Below are 17,692 nucleotides of genomic sequence, written 5' to 3' on the forward strand. Positions count from 1 at the left end.
TTGTTCTTTTCTAGGAAAAAAAAAATGAACTCATTTCCCTCAAATAGTTAGGGGTTAGGCTTGCAAGCAAAAACAGGACAGAATATTGCTGCCCTCTTTCTCATGATTTGTACCTTCTCTGCCCATTTCTTCTTCAAAGTCAAAGCTTGGTCAATAAAATAAACACCCAAACCAAGACTTTGCAGATGGGAAGAGTCCTGACTACCTGGATGTTGGGTTTGTGCTACACAGAAGTTGTGTCAAACTCCACCTGGTGGATAATCTTACAAAAGCCTAGGAAATAAAAAGGCTTTAGCTCCACCAGGATTGATACACCACTCAGATACTAGGATAAAACTTGTGGAACTGCATATTTGGTTGTATAGACTTCATCCTTTCCATTTCTCCCCAACACCATGAGTGCTACAATCAAACAAAATCTCTGGGCAGGGATTTTTTCTCATATTAATGGGTCATAGTTGCAATTAATATCAATTTCTGGCAACACAGTTATAGACAGGAAAAGTCATAGCTCCATGCACAGCTAAAGAGAAAATTACTCTTCTTGCTCTTTGCCTCTGACACAGAAAACAGGAAAGTGATGTGTAAATGTAATTTTCAACTAGCATTTAGATCAAGTATCACTTACTTCAAATTTCTTAAAGTAACTTTTTACCCATACTTCTCCAACACATAAAAACCATAATAATTAGTATATTTGTATTTGCTGCTAGTTTCTCTTATAGGATGTCTCATAAATACACTTTTACAATACACTATTATTTATTATGATCTACTATCCTGGGGAAATCATTCAAAAATGCATTCAAGACATGTAAACCATACCTGGAGCAGCCTGTGATACTGAAATGCTAAAAGAGGCATTATGTTTGAAAATAGTAAATTTAATAAAAAGTTGAGAGTTGAATAGTCCTCTCAAAGACTTGAGAAAGCAAAATGCTCAGCTATTTACCTAGAAATAAAAAATTAACACCATTTCTCACAGATAATGCTGTGGCACAGTACAAAAAGCTCTATAGTAGATACTTTATTATCATTTCAGGATGTCATCACTAAATAAGCACAAGTGAAGACTGTCTGCAATTAAAACTTTTATAGAAGTTTCAAGACCATTATTATTTCTGAAGAACAATTATTTTTTTCCTCTTTTAAGAAGTCCTTCTATTTTTGCCAGATCTCCAAATGAAACTGTTGCAGAACCTCGCTGGGCTGGTTTTGCCTAAGGGAAAAAAAATATAGGGCTAATTTTAAACAAAAATATGATGTAAAAACCTTTTAAAACATCACTTACTTATATAGTACCTTCAAAGAGAAAATAAGAGCTTCACATTACCTGTGACTCGTGGTATTTCCAGCCAATCATGTAGTAGATCTGAAAGGTGGCAGGTACAGAGCCATTGCTGTTCCCATACATTTCTGTTAGGGCAGGAAGGGAGAGAGAAGGTACAGGATGTCAGCCCTAAGAAACACTCAGCTCTCAGAACATCATACTCATCATAATGACTCCTGGTGAAAGATTTGGGACAATAAAAATATCTCACACTGGTGCATCAATACAGTTCAAATCCTGGCATTATAATTAAGGTTAAAAATAGCTTATGATAATGGCATTTTTTTCTCAAGTATTTGGGGTTTTTGGTTTTGCTTTGGGCTTGTTTAGATTTTTGGGAGTTTTTTACAAAAAGGTCATTAAAAAAGATAGAAAAAATGTTCTTAAAGTCATTTTAGATGAACTCATTAGTCTCAAATACTGACCTTGGTATATTGCAGCAGCTGCCAGCATTGTCTCCCTGTGCAGCAGAGGCTTTCTATTCCAAGAGCAATTACTCTCCCCCATACCTAAAAATATGTTTTAGCTTTAAGGAAAAGAAGATATTGCACATGCCATGAGTTAAGTGCCATGCACTAAGGACACATTCTAATAAAACCAAAGTACAGATTCCTCTGCTATTCACTGTAAGAGAGAACATACCACAGATCATTACGTGAGTTTCTTATGTGTAACAATCCAGAACTTTCAATTCCTATGCTTTGCAATTTACAGTTTGCATTGCTAAGAATCATTTCAAATTATTCCTTCATCAGCCTGAGTCTTTGACCATTTAGGTGTTTAAGTATAACTGATTTTAAGAATGAGTACAAAGGGTTTATTCAGACACAACTATACTGTTTTAACAGATAATAATTAAAATTACTAGTCCAAGAAATTTAAAAAACAAAGTAACCACAATTCTAATATTTTTAATCATTTAATGCATCTGAATGTTTCTGCCCCATAAAAGTTGCCCTTCCATTAAGGAATGGATCCATACAGCAGTGGATCCAGATAAGAAATGCCCTGAGCTGCTGTCAGTAACAACAGACTGCATGTAAATGACTGCTTTACAATCCATGGCAAATGCAATCAGAATATTAACAAAACCATTACTCAATTGTTGGCTGCTCCTCAGCATATTCCAAATTAAGGATGTATTTACTCTCATTCCAAAGCAGTTTGCTGATTGCCCTGCTAATTAGAAAGGCTCACAGGAAAAGTCAGTGTGTGGGATATGGACTTCTGTCTCCCTTTTAGGGCTTTTCTGCACCTTACACTGAACAGGCTCACACAGAACAGAACTCCAGGGAAGCAGAACATTCACAGCAGAGCATGAAGTAGCAAATCTTTGACTTGTGCTTCCCAACACAAACCTCCTGACAGGCATAATCTCCTGACTCACTAGACAGCAGGAAAAAACCTTAATGCTTCCCCTGCTGCATATAAAGTAAGATTTATTTTTATTTTTTTTAGAAAGAAATTCTTTGTGATGAAGATGGTGAAACACGGGCTCAGGTTGCCAAGGGAGGTGGTGGATGACCCACACCTGGAAACATCCAAGACCAGGGCAGATGGAGCTCTGAGCAGTCTGATCTAGTTCAAAATGTCCCTGCTCACTGCAGAGAGTTGGACTAGATGGCCTTTAAAGGTTCTTTCCAACCCACACTAGTTAGTCTATGATTTGGAGTTAAGAAACACACAGTAAAATAGTTCTGTGTCTGGTGCACTGACACAGAAAACATTTATGTTTCCACAAAGAACATACTTGCCTTGTAAGTCTTCCATAACCTCAAATAACCCTGGGTAGTTCACTTGGATTTCATCAGTATCCTGGAAGAATTGAGAAACTCAATTTTAGAGCACATCAAACTAAACCAACAGCATTATTTCAGCCTTGCTGTACACCCAAACTATTCCCTGCCCATTATTGTACCTGCAGGGTTCCCAGACAAAGGAAGGAATGATGAATCTGACTTTATGTTCTCAGAAGGCTAATTTTATGATTTATATTTTATGATACTATATTATATAAAAAATATTAAACTAAACTATACAGAAAGGATACTTATAGAAGGCTTAAAAGATACTAAAGAAAACTTGTGTCTCTTTCCAGAGCCCCGACACAGCCTGACTGTGATTGGTCAATAAGTCAAATAATTCACATGAAACCAATGGAACAACCACCTGTTGGTAAACAATGTCCAAACACATCCTAAAGCAGCAAAACACAGGGGAAGCAAATCAGATCATTATTGTTTTCCTTTGTCTTTGAGGCTTCTCAGCTTCCCAGGAAAAGAACCCTGGGCAAATGGATTTCTCTAGAAAATATGACTGACAGCCCATGGCAGGAGGGTTGGAACTAGATGATTTCTAATCCAAACCATTCTATAATTCTGTTCATCTGCCTCTTCTGCTCAAATCATATATTTCTAGGAAGCATGTACTATTTCAACATTTTTAAAAAGCTTTGCTTAGTAGCTCAAATGCAATCAAATTTTAATTGAAATGCCATTATTTTCTTCTTGTTTTTAGAAGAAAGAGCAAGTGTCTATAATTTTTTCAAGCAGGTCTAATACTCTCTGACATTTCTTCAAGAAAACCATCCAAATTCTACCGGGCTATGAGCCAAAGATACACTTCAGTGTACACTACAGTTGGTTCCATTAATTACCACATAGCCAAAACCAGTGGCAGTCCAGGCTATTTCTGCAGCCTGTTCAGTGAGGTGCACCACATACAGAAGGAAGCAGTTTGTCATTACTACATTAGCAAACAGTGATTTTCATATTCCAGCACCTCTGATGTTCTGGATTGCCCTCCCTGATGGCTCTCTTACTTATAATTACCACAGTGAGGGTGTTAAAGCCAGCCCTGGAGAGGAGATGTCCCAGATCAGCAACAGCAGTGAAGGGTGACACGTGAGGAGAGAAGCCCCCTTCCCTCTCCAGCTCAGCCAGCTGCAGGGAGCAGCGCAGCTCGTACAGGGTGTCCCCCCCAAACATGGCTCCAATGAACACTCCATCGGGCTTCAGCACCTGGTGGATCTGCAACACACAAACACACACAGGGCATGGCTGGGAGAGCCATTCTCTGAGCCTGGGAGAAGCCAAGAGTGATGAAAACAATTCTTTTTGCATTTACTGCTCCTGCATTGTTCACAAGTGGAATGGATCATGGAAGAAGACCTGAAGGGAATTGGTAATTGGATTCTGGTGTGTTTTGATTAATTGACCAATGGAATCCATTTTTTGTGTGTGTGTTTTGGGACTGTTGGCCAACAGTCACAAGATTCACATGCTCTGAACCTGGGAGAAGCAGTGAGAGAGGCAAAGAATGGTCAAAACAATTCCTATCTCATTTACTGCTCCTATGTCATTCACAAGTGGAATACATTCTGGAAGATTGTTTACCTGAAAGAAATTGGTAATTGGATTCTGGTGTGTTTTGATTCATTGACCAATTGAATCCATGTGTGTGTGTCTGTGTGTATATGTGTGTTTTTGTGTCAGGTCTGTCAGCTGACAGTCACAAGATTCACATTCTCTGAACCCGGGAGAAGCAGAGAATGATCAAAACAATTCCTATCTAATTTATTGCTCCTGTGCTGTTCACAAGTGGAATGCATTGTGGAAGACTGTTTACCTGAAGGGAATTGGTAATTGGATTCTGGTGTGTTTTGATTCACTGACCAACTGAATCAATGTGTGTGTGTGTTGGGACTGTTGGCCAACAGTCATGAGATTCTGTGCAGTTGAGCGCTTGGCAGATTCTATATTATATTACTTCCAAACTTGGCAATTTAGATGTAATATAGTAAAAAAAATAGTTAAAAGAATTTAGGTAGCTAAAAAAAATTTAGTTAGTGAAAAAAATATTTTTCTGTCTTAAACAAGTGTTTGCTTTATTCCAATACCAAAAAGTCTTCTTGGTCAATGCAAGTAATGGCAAGTGCTAACCTAGAGTATTAAAAAACAATTTCTTACCTCTTTGAAAGCTTTAGGAAGGTCATTCACCCAATGCAAACTGAAATAAGAGAAGTGTACATTTTACAATTTCAGATTAAATCAAAATTAGGCAATGCCAGTAACTACCTAATTAGCTAAGTAAGTTTCAGGAGCCAAAGCCACAAACTGATTTCTGAAGGTGCAACCATGCTGAAACGCCTTGAAACTAATACCAAACAAGAAGAGAAGTTTATCTACATAGCACTTCTTTTTGGTGAGAAAACAAACCCTGGACACTAGTTTGCCACAATGCAGGAAAGAGAGAAGCTGCAAGTGTTTTAAGGAAATCAAACAAACAAAACAGGAAGAACCACCAGGACAGCAGTTTTTTCTAATGCATGCTTGCTGTTGTTATATTTCTAGAATCCCAGCTCTCAGGCTGCCACAGCTCTCAGCTGTCCTATCTTCTAGCTATCATATTTCTAGAGTCCCATACCTTCTGGATAGTTTTCTCACACACAGCTCTTCACAGCAGTGTTGTTTCTGCTTCTTCATCAGGGCTCCTCCAAGGCTCTCCCTTAACCAGCCAGCCCACCCCCTTTTATCCCAGTTATCTTCATTAGCCACAGCTGCTGCCCAATTAAGGCCATCACAGCTGCAGCCCATTTAGAACAACTAGGATTGGGGCAAGGCCACTTATACAATGCATGTTTTACTAGGACTCCTACTATACATGCTCATATTAACTATACAAGTACTTTTCTTATTCCTTTTAACGGACTAGTAAACTTTGTTGGATTTATTTTCTTAAAGCTACTCTGAAGAGAACATTATTAACAACTTAACCAAACAAAAGAAATAAATTATTAGTACATACCTTAAGCTGCTGACAACAAGATCAAATGTATCTTCTTTGAAAGGAAGGAATTCCTCATCAGCTACAACCTTGATCGTTGGGATTTCAGATTCTATAGCATTTTTCTAATGTTGGGTTGGAAGAAAAAGCGCTCATTAAAACCTCACTTCTTTTGCTTCCCTGTATTACAGAACTGAAGCACTTTAGCATTCAAAAAGCTACTTACTAAAGCATTCTCTGCAATATCAACTTGAATAAGTTTTTCAACTGTTTCCTGAAATAAAAATTTAAAAGTCTATTAAGTATGTGAACTATTTTGTAAATGGACATGGGTTATTTTTTGGCACACCTATATGAATAAATTAGAAAGAATCCATCCCACTCTTGATAGAAGCTTTATATAAAACACAAGGCCCTTTTCCCACCCAATGTGGCACCTGCTCCCAGGGAGAACAGCTGAGGCAGAAGTGGTTACAGAAAACACATTCTGTAGTTTTAGGCATAAGTTTAGTTAAACATAAACCATGGATTAAGGAAGCCAAGGAATCACTTTAACGTACGAAGTGGTTCATGAATGGTAAACTGTTAATGGCTTCAAAGCCTCCACAACGACACTTATCTTTAGCAACTAACTGTGGCCAAGAGTCACCAAAAAACCAGGCATATTCCTACCCAAAACTAAAAGTTCACTGTATCATAACAGGTAACTTCCTTTGCATGTTTGCCCAGTTTTCAGCAGCAATCAAGAACAACCTGTGCAACATTCAGCTTTGAGCTATAACTACAGGTATAGGGGCGGGGGAGAGGGGAACATTTACCAAATCAAGACTCAGATGATTGTTTTAAGTTGTGACAGAGCCCTATTTGAAAGGGAGGCACACATATGAAATTCCTTTAAACACCTGTAAGTATGAAGACACAGTACCTTGGTTAAGTGCTGAGCTATGTAACCTCTTCCAGAGCCAACATCCAAAGCCAGAGGAAACGTTCTAAAGGATAAGATCAGCAACACAGAACAGAACCAAGTCTTAAAATACTTTTTAGACTGTATTAAGTTTCACCTGCTAATCTCTAAGGGCCTTACTGAACTCAGCCCACCAAGCATCCTTCAGTGGTACCTCGGGGAAAGGGCTCAGCATCCAGCAATATCCCCAGGGCTCCCGTCCCCTGGGGATGAGGGGAGGGCCGAGGACGAGGCGGGGCTCACCTGGTGATGTCAAACACCCGGTCCGCGATCCTGCCGCCGACCTGGGGGGAGAGGCGGGGTCAGAACCACAGGATCAATGAGGCTGGAAAAGACCTCTGAGACCACCAAGTACAATCTATTAGTAACCAGCACCTTGTCAGCTGTGAGAAATGATTACTTGCTTTTCATAATTTAGAAAGGTTCATTCAACCTTATCAAAAATACAACACAAGACTGAATAGAGAAAAGGGTTACAGTGCTGGGAGCAAGGGATTTTCCCCTCCATGTACTCACCCACACAATGGGGGTTTCGCCTTTTAACCCTTTAACCCCTCCCAAAGTTCTGTCCATCAAACCTTCTTCGCTGTCCAGGGGTGGAGATCTTTTCCTCAAATCCTGATTGGAGCTCAGGTGTCGCCAAAGTGACAAGCCAGCAATAGCAGATGTCCCAACCCGAGCTGTCTCTTGATAACCACGTGAGGGGTTCAAACGTAACTATAAACCTATAAAACTTTTCTTAACCTTTATGCATGCTGTTTGTCTGTTATTGTGTATAGTAGGAGTCCTAGTAAAATATATCTATTGTATAAGTGGCTTTGCCCCAATCCTAATTGTTCTAAATGGGCTGCAGCTGTGCTGTCCTTAACTGGGCAGCAGCTGTGGCTAATGAAGATAACTGGGATAAAAGGGGGTGGGTTGGCTGGTCAGGGAGAGCCTTGGAGGAGCCCTGATGAAGAAGCAGGAGCAGCACTGCTGCGAAGAGCTGCTGTGAGAATACCACCCAAAAGGTCTGGGACTCCAGGAATACGATAATACCAATATAACAACAATAATTGTGAGGGTCAATCATCGCATTACTCATCTATCATATCAACTAAACCACGGTACCGAGTGCCACGTCCAGCCTTTCCTTAAACACCTCCAGGGACCACCACCTCCCTAGGCAGCCCATTCCAACGTCTGATCACTGTTTTCTGTGAAGAAATTCCTTAAGTCCAACCGAAACTCCCCCTGAGAAAGCTTAAGACGATGTCTTCTTATCCTGCCGCTGGCTGCCTAGGAAAAGAGACCGACCTCCACCTGGCTACAAGCTCCATCCAGGGAGTTACAGAGATTGATAAGGTGACCCCTGATTCTTCTTTTCTCCAGGCTGAACACCCCAGCTCTCTCAGAGCCCTGTGCTCCAGCCCTGCTGCCCTCCTCTGGCCCCGCTCCAGCCTCTCAATATGGTCCCTGAGCTGCGGGCCCAGACCCGGCCCCAGCACTCGGGGTGACCCCGGCCCCGCACCTCCTCCCGCAGGTAATCGCACTTGGCGGGCTCGGCCTGCAGCGCCGCCCAGTTCTTCTGCTTCCGCTTCAGCCGCCGGTCGAACGGGTTCAACGCGCCCGGTGAGGCTCCGGCGAGAGGAGGAGGAGGATGGGGAGGAGGCGAAGAAGCGGCGTTGGCGGCGGCCCTTGCCGGCAGCGCCCAGAGCGAGCGGCACCATCGCGCCCGCAGCGCCAGGCCCCGCATCGGCCCGGCCTCCGCGCCCCTCCGCGCCTGCGCCCGGGGAGCCGCGTGTGTCCCGCCGCGGCCGCCGTAGCGCCGCCGGAAGGGGCCGTGCGGTGAGGGCGGCGTGCGAGCGGCGCCGGGCACGGCCGGTGTGAGCGGGGCGGCATCGGGGCTCCTCCCTGCGGGCGCCGGGCACAGTGGGTGTGAGCGGGGCGGCATCGGGGCTCCTCCCTGCGGGCACTGGGCACGGTCGGTGTGAGCGGGGCGGCATCGGGGCTCCTCCCTGCGGGCGCCGGGCACAGTGGGTGTGAGCGGGGCGGCATCGGGGCTCCTCCCTACGGGCGCCGGGCACAGTGGGTGTGAGCGGGGCGGCATCGGGGTTCCTCCCTGTGGGCGCCGGGCACGGTGGGTGTGAGCGGAGCGAAGCCGGGGCTGCGTCGCTGGGATCGGGCACGGAGCGGGTGTGGGGGCCGAAGGCGTGCTGGCGCTGCTGGCGGGTTGTAGCTGCGGTGCGCACTTGGTTAATCTCGTGGAAGGTCTGGTGAGGAGTCACGGGGCGGGGGATGTGTCTGCACCGCAGGTGTATCGTAGGATCATAGAACAGCCTGGGCTGAAAGGGATTTTAAACATAGTTCGCAATTCCCTCCCATGGCTCGGGGCGCCTTCCACCAGGCCGGGTTGCTCAGAGCCCCATCCACCGTGGCCTTGAACACTTCCAGGGATAAGGTATCCGCGGCTTCTCCGAGCAGCCTGTGCTAGTGCCTTGCCACCCTCGCAGGGAAAAATTTTTTTTTTCCTGTCTAATCTAAACCGACCTTCTATTGGGTTGAAGCCATTCCCCTTTGTTCTGTTACTCCAGCCCCTTGTAAATAGGCTTTCTCCATCTTTCTTGTAGGCTCCCTTCAGATAGAAGGCCACAGTTAGGTGTTCTGAAGCCTTCTCTTCTCCAGGCTGAACTATGCTAAATTCTCTCAGTCTTTTCTCATAGGAGAGGAACTCCTGTTATCTTGGTGGTCTCTGCACTTTCTCTAACACCTCCATGTCCTTCCTGTGTTGGGACCTCAGGTCTGGATACAGCACTTTAGGTGGGCTCTCACCTGAGCAGAGGGGCAGAATTCCCTTCCTCATCTGCTGTTCCTGGAGCTTTCGACACAGCCCAGGGCACAGGGGATTTCTGAGCTCCCAGTGCAGCTGGCAAAGCCAAGTTTTGTGCCTGAGACCGTGGTAGGTACAGGATTATTTGTGGCTTGTTTAAATCTGCTGCTGTGTCAAAGCCAACAGGTTCCATCAGCCAGACATCACCAGCAGGGATAAAGAAGTCATTGTGCCAAATCGTGCTTGTCAGGTCACATCTGTGTTCAGTTTCAGTTCCTGCTGTACAGAGAAGATGGACAGGCTGGAGAGGGTCTGGTGAAATGCCGTGAGGATGGCCAAAGAACTGGGAAGCTGCTATGTGAGCAAAGGCAGAGAGAGCTGGGTTTGTTCCACCTTGAGGAAATAAGGCTCAGGGGAGACCTCATCCTCACCTTCCAGGGTTTAAAAGGTGGCTACAGAGAAGCTGAAGACTGTTTTTCTAAGAAATCAAAAACAAAACATAAGGGGCAATAGGTACAAGTTATTCCTGGAGAGATTCCATTTAGATGGAAAATTTTCCTGAAGGAGAACATTCAACCACTGGAAAAATCTCCCCAGGGAAGTGGTGGATTGTTGTATTTCATATTGTGATTATCATATTTCTAGAGTCCCATACCTTCTGGGTGGTTTTCTCACACACAGCTCTTCACAGCAGTGTTGTTCCTGCTTCTTCATCAGGGCTCCTCCAAGGCTCTCCCTGACCAGCCACCCCACCCCCTTTTATCCCAGGTATCTTCATTAGCCACAGCTGCTGCCCAATTAAGGACAGCACAGCTGCAGCCCATTTAGAACAACTAGGATTGGGGCAAAGCCACTTATACAGATATTTTACTAGGATTCCTACTACAGTGGATTCCTGTGGAAACCCAGGGCACTGGGAATATTTCTCTGTCTGTTCTGGGGTGCCCTCACTCTCAGGGGAGCACTGACTTTGACCCTCACTCATAGAGAAAGTTTCCCAGACTTCAAGATAGACTGGAATCCACTAAGGTGTGAAATAGATTATAGAGAGTAGTGTCGGTGTATCACTTGGTGAGAAATTTAGGTTTGGGAATTTTTACTATGTTGTGGATGGAAGCAAGATGGAAGCCACAAAGTGTCTTCCTGAGTTTCTCCTTTGTGCTTTTTCTTCCTCCTTCTCCATGGGTTTGGGTGGCATTTTGTAATTGGGCAGAAAAGTCCCCATTGCAGCTCTTTGGGATCAGTTATTGGGTTAAAAGGGAAAATAATCTGGGTGTCCTTTCTTAATAGGATAGTTTAGCTTTAAAAGACCTTGTAACAAGAGACTGTTGCCATTTTGTGCCTTGCTAATGAACTCATGGTTGGGTGACTGTTTTAGTGATAACAAATAATAAACACCTGAGTTTGAACATGAACTACCATCTCAAGTGCCTTCAATCCAGACCCAAAGAAACCAATAGATTCCCATTTGCAAGATTTGGCAGGACAGGGTGCTGGGCCATCTTGTATATTCAATGCTTTTGCCAGGAAATGTTGGGCCAGGGAGTCCTTGAGGTCCCTTCCAACCAGGTGGCATGTTGTGGTGTTGTGAAGGGTTTTTAGGATGAGGTGAGAGATCAGAATTTGACTTGAAGTTTTCAGAAGGCTGATTTATTATTTTATGATCTCATACTAGAAGAAAATGATATATAAAATCTATACTAAAGAAGGAGAAAGGAGATATCAGAAGGCTAGATAAGAATGGTAATAAAAACCTGTGACAAATCAGTCTCGACACAGCTGGACTGGAATTGGTCATTAAGTAAAAACAATTCCCATGGAACTAATCAAAGATGCTCTTGTTGGTAAACAACTTCTAGACCACATTCTAAGCAATCAGATAATTGTTTACATTTTTTTCTGAGGCTTTTCAGGAGAAAAATCCTGGCAAAGGGATTTTTCATAAAATATCACAGTAACAGTGGCGTGTGATGCCATGAAGTTGCCATACATGCTTTTGGTAAGAACTTCTTAGGTGTAGGTCAGAAATCCAGTTTTGTGAAGGTTTTTTTAAATCAGGAATGTTTGGTGTTTCCATACTGTAGATGTCCAAGTCTTCAAAAATGGCATCGAAGATGGAGGAGATCCTGAGCGATGGCCGCTTCAGCTGCGTCGCGAGGGACCCCAGGTTTTGGGAGATGCCTGAGAAGGAGCGCAAAGTCAAGATCGACAAGAGATTCCGAGCCATGTTCCATGACAAGAAGTTCAAGCTGAGGTACACAGTGGATAAAAGAGGGCGCCCTGTTAACTACAGCTCTGCAGAGAACCTCAGGAAGTTTTATGCCTTGTCAGAATCTGACTCTGACCTTTCAGAGAGGGAGAGTAAAGAAATTGCGGTAAAGAAAAAAAAGAAAAAGAAAGTTAAAGGTAAAGGACAAGGAGATTCTGCAAAGGACCCTGCTGGTGGCCTCCCAAAGGAGGAGAGCAAGAAAACTCAACAAGAGGTGGACCAAACATGTGAAGCAGTGACTAAACTAAATGACCTTAAAAAAGAAGGACAAAAAAGTAAATCTAAGTTCAGCTTAAAAGAAGACTCACAGAAACTGGTGGTGGAAGGTGATCCCTCTCAGGGAAACAAGGGCCTTCCAGCCAAAGGGGAAAACAAGCAAGGAGGAAAACCCATTTCCATTCAAAACAAGGAAAAGTCTTCACAAAAAAGTGCTACCAAGTCAGTCAAAGCTCTCAGGAGGGACCACTCCCCAGGAGGGAAAATAAAAGAATCAGGTTAGTTGTTCAAATAACAAGGAGAATTCAGTTGTGTTCATTTGCACGTTGATGCTTTTGTTTTATCCATGGAAGATATTTTGCAAGATTAGTTATAAAATAGCTGGCTGACTCAGATTCAGTGCTGCTGAAGGATTGGACTTGGTCAGCTCTGTATAGAATCAGTTCTGATTCTTCAGTAAGATTGTGAACATCCCAGTCCTTTTAATTGTTGGAGCTGAAATTGTTGGTTAGTTAGGAAAGTAAACTTTGTAACAGCATATACACTGCTGTGTTTATCAAACTGAACAGCAGATATATGAGCTGATACCATGAAGGCACATCACAGCTTGTGGACTGAAATTGTAAACATGGCAGCACTGAGCCATTAATATTAGGGGGATTAGAAAGAGCAGGCTTTAGAAGAAAAACTATTTATATTGCTTGTGCGTGTGTATAGTCTCCATTATTAAATGATTTCTACGTGTTGGTTCTGTAATATAAATAAAATAGCAGAATATTTAATTGCAGTGGTGATTGATAGTACAATTCTGGGCCTAAAGAGTAATTAAATTAGATTAGACCAGACAAACAAAAGAGGAAATGCTGATATTTTCCTCGTACTTGCTGCTGCATCCTTACACCTTTCAGGAGTCCTCTAAATAGGTATGAAAAAGCCCTGAAGTTTTCCTTTTTGTAAAGGGTCGTGTGTAATTGTAATATAAAAATGTATCTAATGTTTATCTTTCTGTGCTCAGACATCTGTGACCAAAGTATAAAATGTAAAAGCCAGTTAGAGGAAGAAGCTTCTTCAAGTGAAGATGCAGAATTGGAAGAAGAGGAATCAGAAGATGGTGGAGAAACGGGCAAGGAAGAGGAGCCAGAAGATGATGAGGAAATGGGTGAAGATGACAGTGATTCAGAAGATGATGAAGAAAGTGACAGTGGGCCTGATCTAGCCAGAGGCATAGGGAACATTGACACGAGCTCAGAGGATGATGAGGATTTAAATGAGCTCTTTCCAAAGGAGCCAGAGATCGAGCACTCGTGGCGCGAGCTGGATAAAGATGCCCCTCGTGGAGATGAGGTATGTGGAAAGCAACTTTCAGAGTTACTTTTTACACACCTAGCATGTAAAAACCATACTTTGAGGTGTGTAGCAACTTTCCACTTTGCCTGTGATAGGTTGCTCCATGACAAACTCAGAAATGTTGTGAGTTCATTATAGACTATCATGTATGGAACAGTTTGTGGAAGTATTTTTCATAAAGGTTTTTCAGCCTTTTAGTGACAGAATGGAAGTGGTAATGAAATTATCTGACAATGAGAGACTTGCAGTTTTCACTGTTATCTCCTCTTCCCTAAACAGACTTACCTACACCTATGGATAAGCTGTCTACAGGTGAAAGGACAAACAAAATGGAACCTTTCAGTAATTGCAGAATTTAAATAGTACTGCTCGTTATTTTTGCTCATTACTGATTTTTTTCAGTTTTCAAAAATTTAGTTACTTTACTCACACATTAAGAAATTAGGCATCATGAGACAGTGAAATAGGAATTTACAACTAGCACAGTCAGTGTGTAAAGAAATCACAGCACTCTAGTGCTGTCACAACAGTGGCAGTGGTTACTCCTGAGACTAACAATGGTCCATGTTAACAAAATCCTAAATGGTGTTGTCACTGCAGTTCTAAATCTGTGATTGGTGCAGTCCATTCTGTGGTGCTTCACTATTTGTCATTTTTATGTGCTCTGGTTATTGATGCTTCTCATCTTTGCTTCTTTAAGTGATAAAAAGTCACGATGACAATGCTGCTTTTAGTTTTTTCAGCAAAGTTTACTGCTGACTTTGATTTTTACCACTGAGTTCTGCTAGAGAATTGTGTATTCCCTACAACAGTCAACAACTAAACCTGTAATTTTATGTTCTGAATTTTATGTTGTTTCAGATTACAAGTAGATTGGCTGTTTGCAATATGGATTGGGATAGGTTGAAGGCTAAGGATTTGCTGGCTCTATTCAATTCTTTCACACCCAAAGGAGGAACAGTGTTTTCTGTTAAGGTAAGAACTGGTTTCTAAAAGGAGTGCGAACTTTTACTGTTAAAAAAAATAGACTACAAAATAAGAAGCAGGACAGTACTGTGGAGAACCAAAAGAAATATTAATGTGTTTAAAGAGAAACTATATTGCAATGTAACTTGCTGTAACAGGCATGTGTTTGGCAGAGTTAGAGGTCAAAGCCATTGACTTCTTGTGTTTATGAGATTGGCCCTCAGTGCTGGTTTTCTCTAGTTGGAGGAGACTACATTTCCTTTAGTTTAATATTCAGTGCTCTGTATGGCAGATAACCCAACTTTAAACCCAGCCTTAAACCTTATTAATAAATTACTTGTATTCTGGCCAGTTAAGTTATATTTTTCCATTATTAGTGTCTGCCTCAGCTCTCTGAGAAATATAATCAGATACCTCTTTCTGAAAAGGGCCACAATGTACAATGAACAAAGTCAGTTGTTCTTCATCTGCCTCAAAATTCCTAGCAGGCAGTTTGGTTATTCTGATGCCTTTTCCATAAGTTAAAATTAGGAAGCAATTAAAGTTTATGGAATTGATCCCTTTGCTGATCCTAATTAAAAACTGTGAAATGTAAAAGCCTGGAGAGATTTTTTTTTTTTTTTAGCTTGTGTACATTACACCACAGTTAAAAGTTTAGTTTTGTGTGGTTGTATCTGTAGATTTATCCTTCAGAGTTTGGAAAAGAGAGATTGAAAGAGGAAGAACAAAAAGGACCTGTGGAGCTGTTTGATCTTCCAGAGAATACCACAGAGGATGATGGGTATTAAAATTAATTTTTGTCTTCAAATGAGAAATATAATATGTTTAATTCCTAGTGGAAATCCATATCAACTCCTGTTTCCAGGAGTTCTTATGTGGTAGTATCCTGTGGACACCTTATTTTGTAGTTTTTCTCAAAGGTTCTTTTACAACAGGCACTGGTTCATTATCAGTGCATTTAATAAATGCATGATGATGAAACTTGACAAGATCTGCTTTTTGATGTGAGTTCAAAATTTTATGATGTAGCTCATTGGAATAATGAATGGAAAAAATACATGAGTAGGTTAAAAACCAGCATATCTCCTCTACAAATTGTCATTTGTGCAGTAAACTCCCTTTAGTGCTCACTGCCAAAATCCTTACCTGTGAATCAACAGGGACTTTAGTCCAAGAATTCCCAGATTGAGATTTCTTGTGTGGCATCAGCAGCAGCCCTGCCCTCCTAGGCTGAGTTCCTCACTCCTACCATTGGCCTGGCTTCTTCAGGCATGTCTTTTTTGCCTTTTTTTAGCTTTTGTTCAAGGTTTTGCTTTAATATTTTCCCAGAATTTCTAGATGTTTGGCAGCCTGGCTGGGGCCATATTTGTGTAATCCATCCTGCTGGACTGCCCTGTTTTTAGAAAATGTAGATGCTTCTAAAATAAGGGCAGATCCCTTTGAAGACTTTCTCTGGTGCATCAGGAGAGTGTAAGGTGGATGTAGAGCATGTTCTGAGGTCACCTGCCTTGTGGTCATCAAGGTGCATCCTGAAGCGTTGGATTTACTACTCAGTGGGCTTGGGAGCATCTGGAATCCAACAGACAGAAATTCAGGTATCCCAGAGGTACCTCAGTGATACCTGTGCCCCTCATATTCACTGAACCTCATCCCTGTGACCTTTCAGTGGAGTCATGTACAAATTTCACACTTAACAAAACTGTCTGAAATGTTCTTTTTCACTTGAAGAAAACTCAATACTGGTGGAACTTTGTGCTGTTCAACATTTAATCTTACAAGATTAGGAGAGTTGTTTTTTGGTGCATATTTTGATGAGTTGAACTAAAAGATATTGTGAATGAAAAGCTGTTGAAGCCAGCTCACCTGCCTGATGTTTTCTCCACTTTTGCAGGATTTATAGGGAAAAGCTGCGGGAGTACCAGTTCAAGCGACTGAAATACTTCTATGCAGTTGTGGAATGTGATTCTCCTGAAACAGCCAATAAAATTTATGAGGAGTGTGATGGACTGGAATTTGAAAGTAGCTGTTCTTTCATAGACCTGAGGTAACTCCACTGATGATATTTTTGCACATTGGGCCAAGGAGGGTGAATTAAAGGCAGCTTATAATAATTCAGAGTAAATATTACTTTATTCTGTAACCAAAACAAGATATGAAGATAAATTTGGCATCCAGTGAGTTGTTGATATCCCTTTGATTCCTCTTTCTTCTTTATAACCATTTTTATTGTAATATGGCAAGTTGAAGAGGATCTCTGCATAGAGTCTGTTTTCAGAGAAGCCAGATAAAAAGTTCTGGTTACATCTTCAAGCTTTTGGTACAATTAAGTAAAGTGATAGGATTCAGAAAACCACACCTTTTTGTTTTTCTCTCCCCAAAGGTCCAGAAGTGGATCTTGTTCATGATTCCTTACCACAGGGCAAGATTATTGCTGCTGTTGTCACAAAGCTGCAATAGATATGTTAGTCCTTGTGAATGAGCTGAATGCTCTGACATTTCAAAAGTCACGTTTGGGAAAGAAAGGATTTAAAATTATGGTTTGGTTTATTGTTAGTATTTCCTTTTGTTGCAAAAGCCCCCTTTTATTCTAAGCAGAAAAGTTACTAAATCACAAAAAGTTGTGACAAAAGCCCTGTTGGTCTGCTGGGGCCTCTGTTATGAGCACCCTTGGAAGTCAGTGAAAGTTAAAGGTTTTTTGCTTTGAATCATATTCTAGAGAAACGCAGTTAATTTGCTTTGAACCATTTTAGAGGAGACGTCTTTGCTGAGGGAACATGTAATGTTTCATCATTTTAAACACTGGTAATATTTTACAACAAACTCAATTGTTTGAAAATCTCCAATGATTTTCCTAATCTTCTGCTTTGTTAAATTTTTATGTTGAATACTATTTCTCAGATTACATTTGCAAAGATTTATTTAAAAATCACAAGTAATTTCTCAAGTAGTATAACAAAGATTTTGGGATTTTTTTAAGCTAAGTTCTTCCATTTTTACTTGTTAATT

General features: G+C 41.7%; 2 protein-coding genes across 5 annotated transcripts in view; one reads left to right on the plus strand and one right to left on the minus strand.

The window, feature by feature from the left end:
* Positions 1-863: 863 nt before the first annotated feature.
* Positions 864-9,168, minus strand: NDUFAF5 (NADH:ubiquinone oxidoreductase complex assembly factor 5). Its single transcript, XM_058019470.1, has 11 exons — positions 8,590-9,168; positions 7,323-7,363; positions 7,041-7,104; positions 6,342-6,389; positions 6,137-6,240; positions 5,299-5,338; positions 4,162-4,359; positions 3,085-3,145; positions 1,756-1,839; positions 1,334-1,416; positions 864-1,219 (listed from the first exon to the last, which is right to left on the minus strand). Exons 1-11 carry the CDS (start codon positions 9,166-9,168, stop codon positions 1,133-1,135), a joined length of 1,389 nt encoding a protein of 462 aa, XP_057875453.1. The 3' UTR covers positions 864-1,132.
* Positions 8,918-17,692, plus strand: part of ESF1 (ESF1 nucleolar pre-rRNA processing protein homolog) — a 31,206-nt gene continuing 22,431 nt past the window's right edge. The window contains exons 1-6 of one of the 4 annotated variants that reach the window (XM_058021353.1): positions 8,918-9,094; positions 11,973-12,651; positions 13,389-13,717; positions 14,582-14,695; positions 15,367-15,467; positions 16,578-16,730. In XM_058021353.1, coding sequence (XP_057877336.1) covers positions 11,973-12,651; positions 13,389-13,717; positions 14,582-14,695; positions 15,367-15,467; positions 16,578-16,730 — 1,376 coding nt within the window. In that variant the 5' untranslated portion in view covers positions 8,918-9,094. Of the gene's footprint in view, positions 9,199-11,972; positions 12,652-13,388; positions 13,718-14,581; positions 14,696-15,366; positions 15,468-16,577; positions 16,731-17,692 lie in introns of all 4 variants that reach the window. The other 3 variants (XM_058021356.1, XM_058021355.1, XM_058021354.1) reach the window with 3 other exon arrangements.

The sequence above is a fragment of the Melospiza georgiana genome, chromosome 3, assembly GCF_028018845.1.
Source record: "Melospiza georgiana isolate bMelGeo1 chromosome 3, bMelGeo1.pri, whole genome shotgun sequence".
NCBI lineage: Eukaryota > Metazoa > Chordata > Aves > Passeriformes > Passerellidae > Melospiza > Melospiza georgiana.

What these genes read in the sequence shown, in the direction of transcription:
- NDUFAF5 (XM_058019470.1), bottom strand. Translation starts at nt 9,168, where the DNA reads ATGCCGCCCCGCTCACACCCACTGTGCCCGGCGCCCGTAGGGAGGAGC. An exon ending in TAGCTCAGCACTTAACCAAG is followed by an intron (nt 6,390 to 7,040) that starts GTACTGTGTCTT and finishes TTTTTATTTCAG; the next exon opens with GAAACAGTTGAAAAACTTAT. An exon ending in CTTGTTGTCAGCAGCTTAAG is followed by an intron (nt 5,339 to 6,136) that starts GTATGTACTAAT and finishes CTCTTATTTCAG; the next exon opens with TTTGCATTGGGTGAATGACC.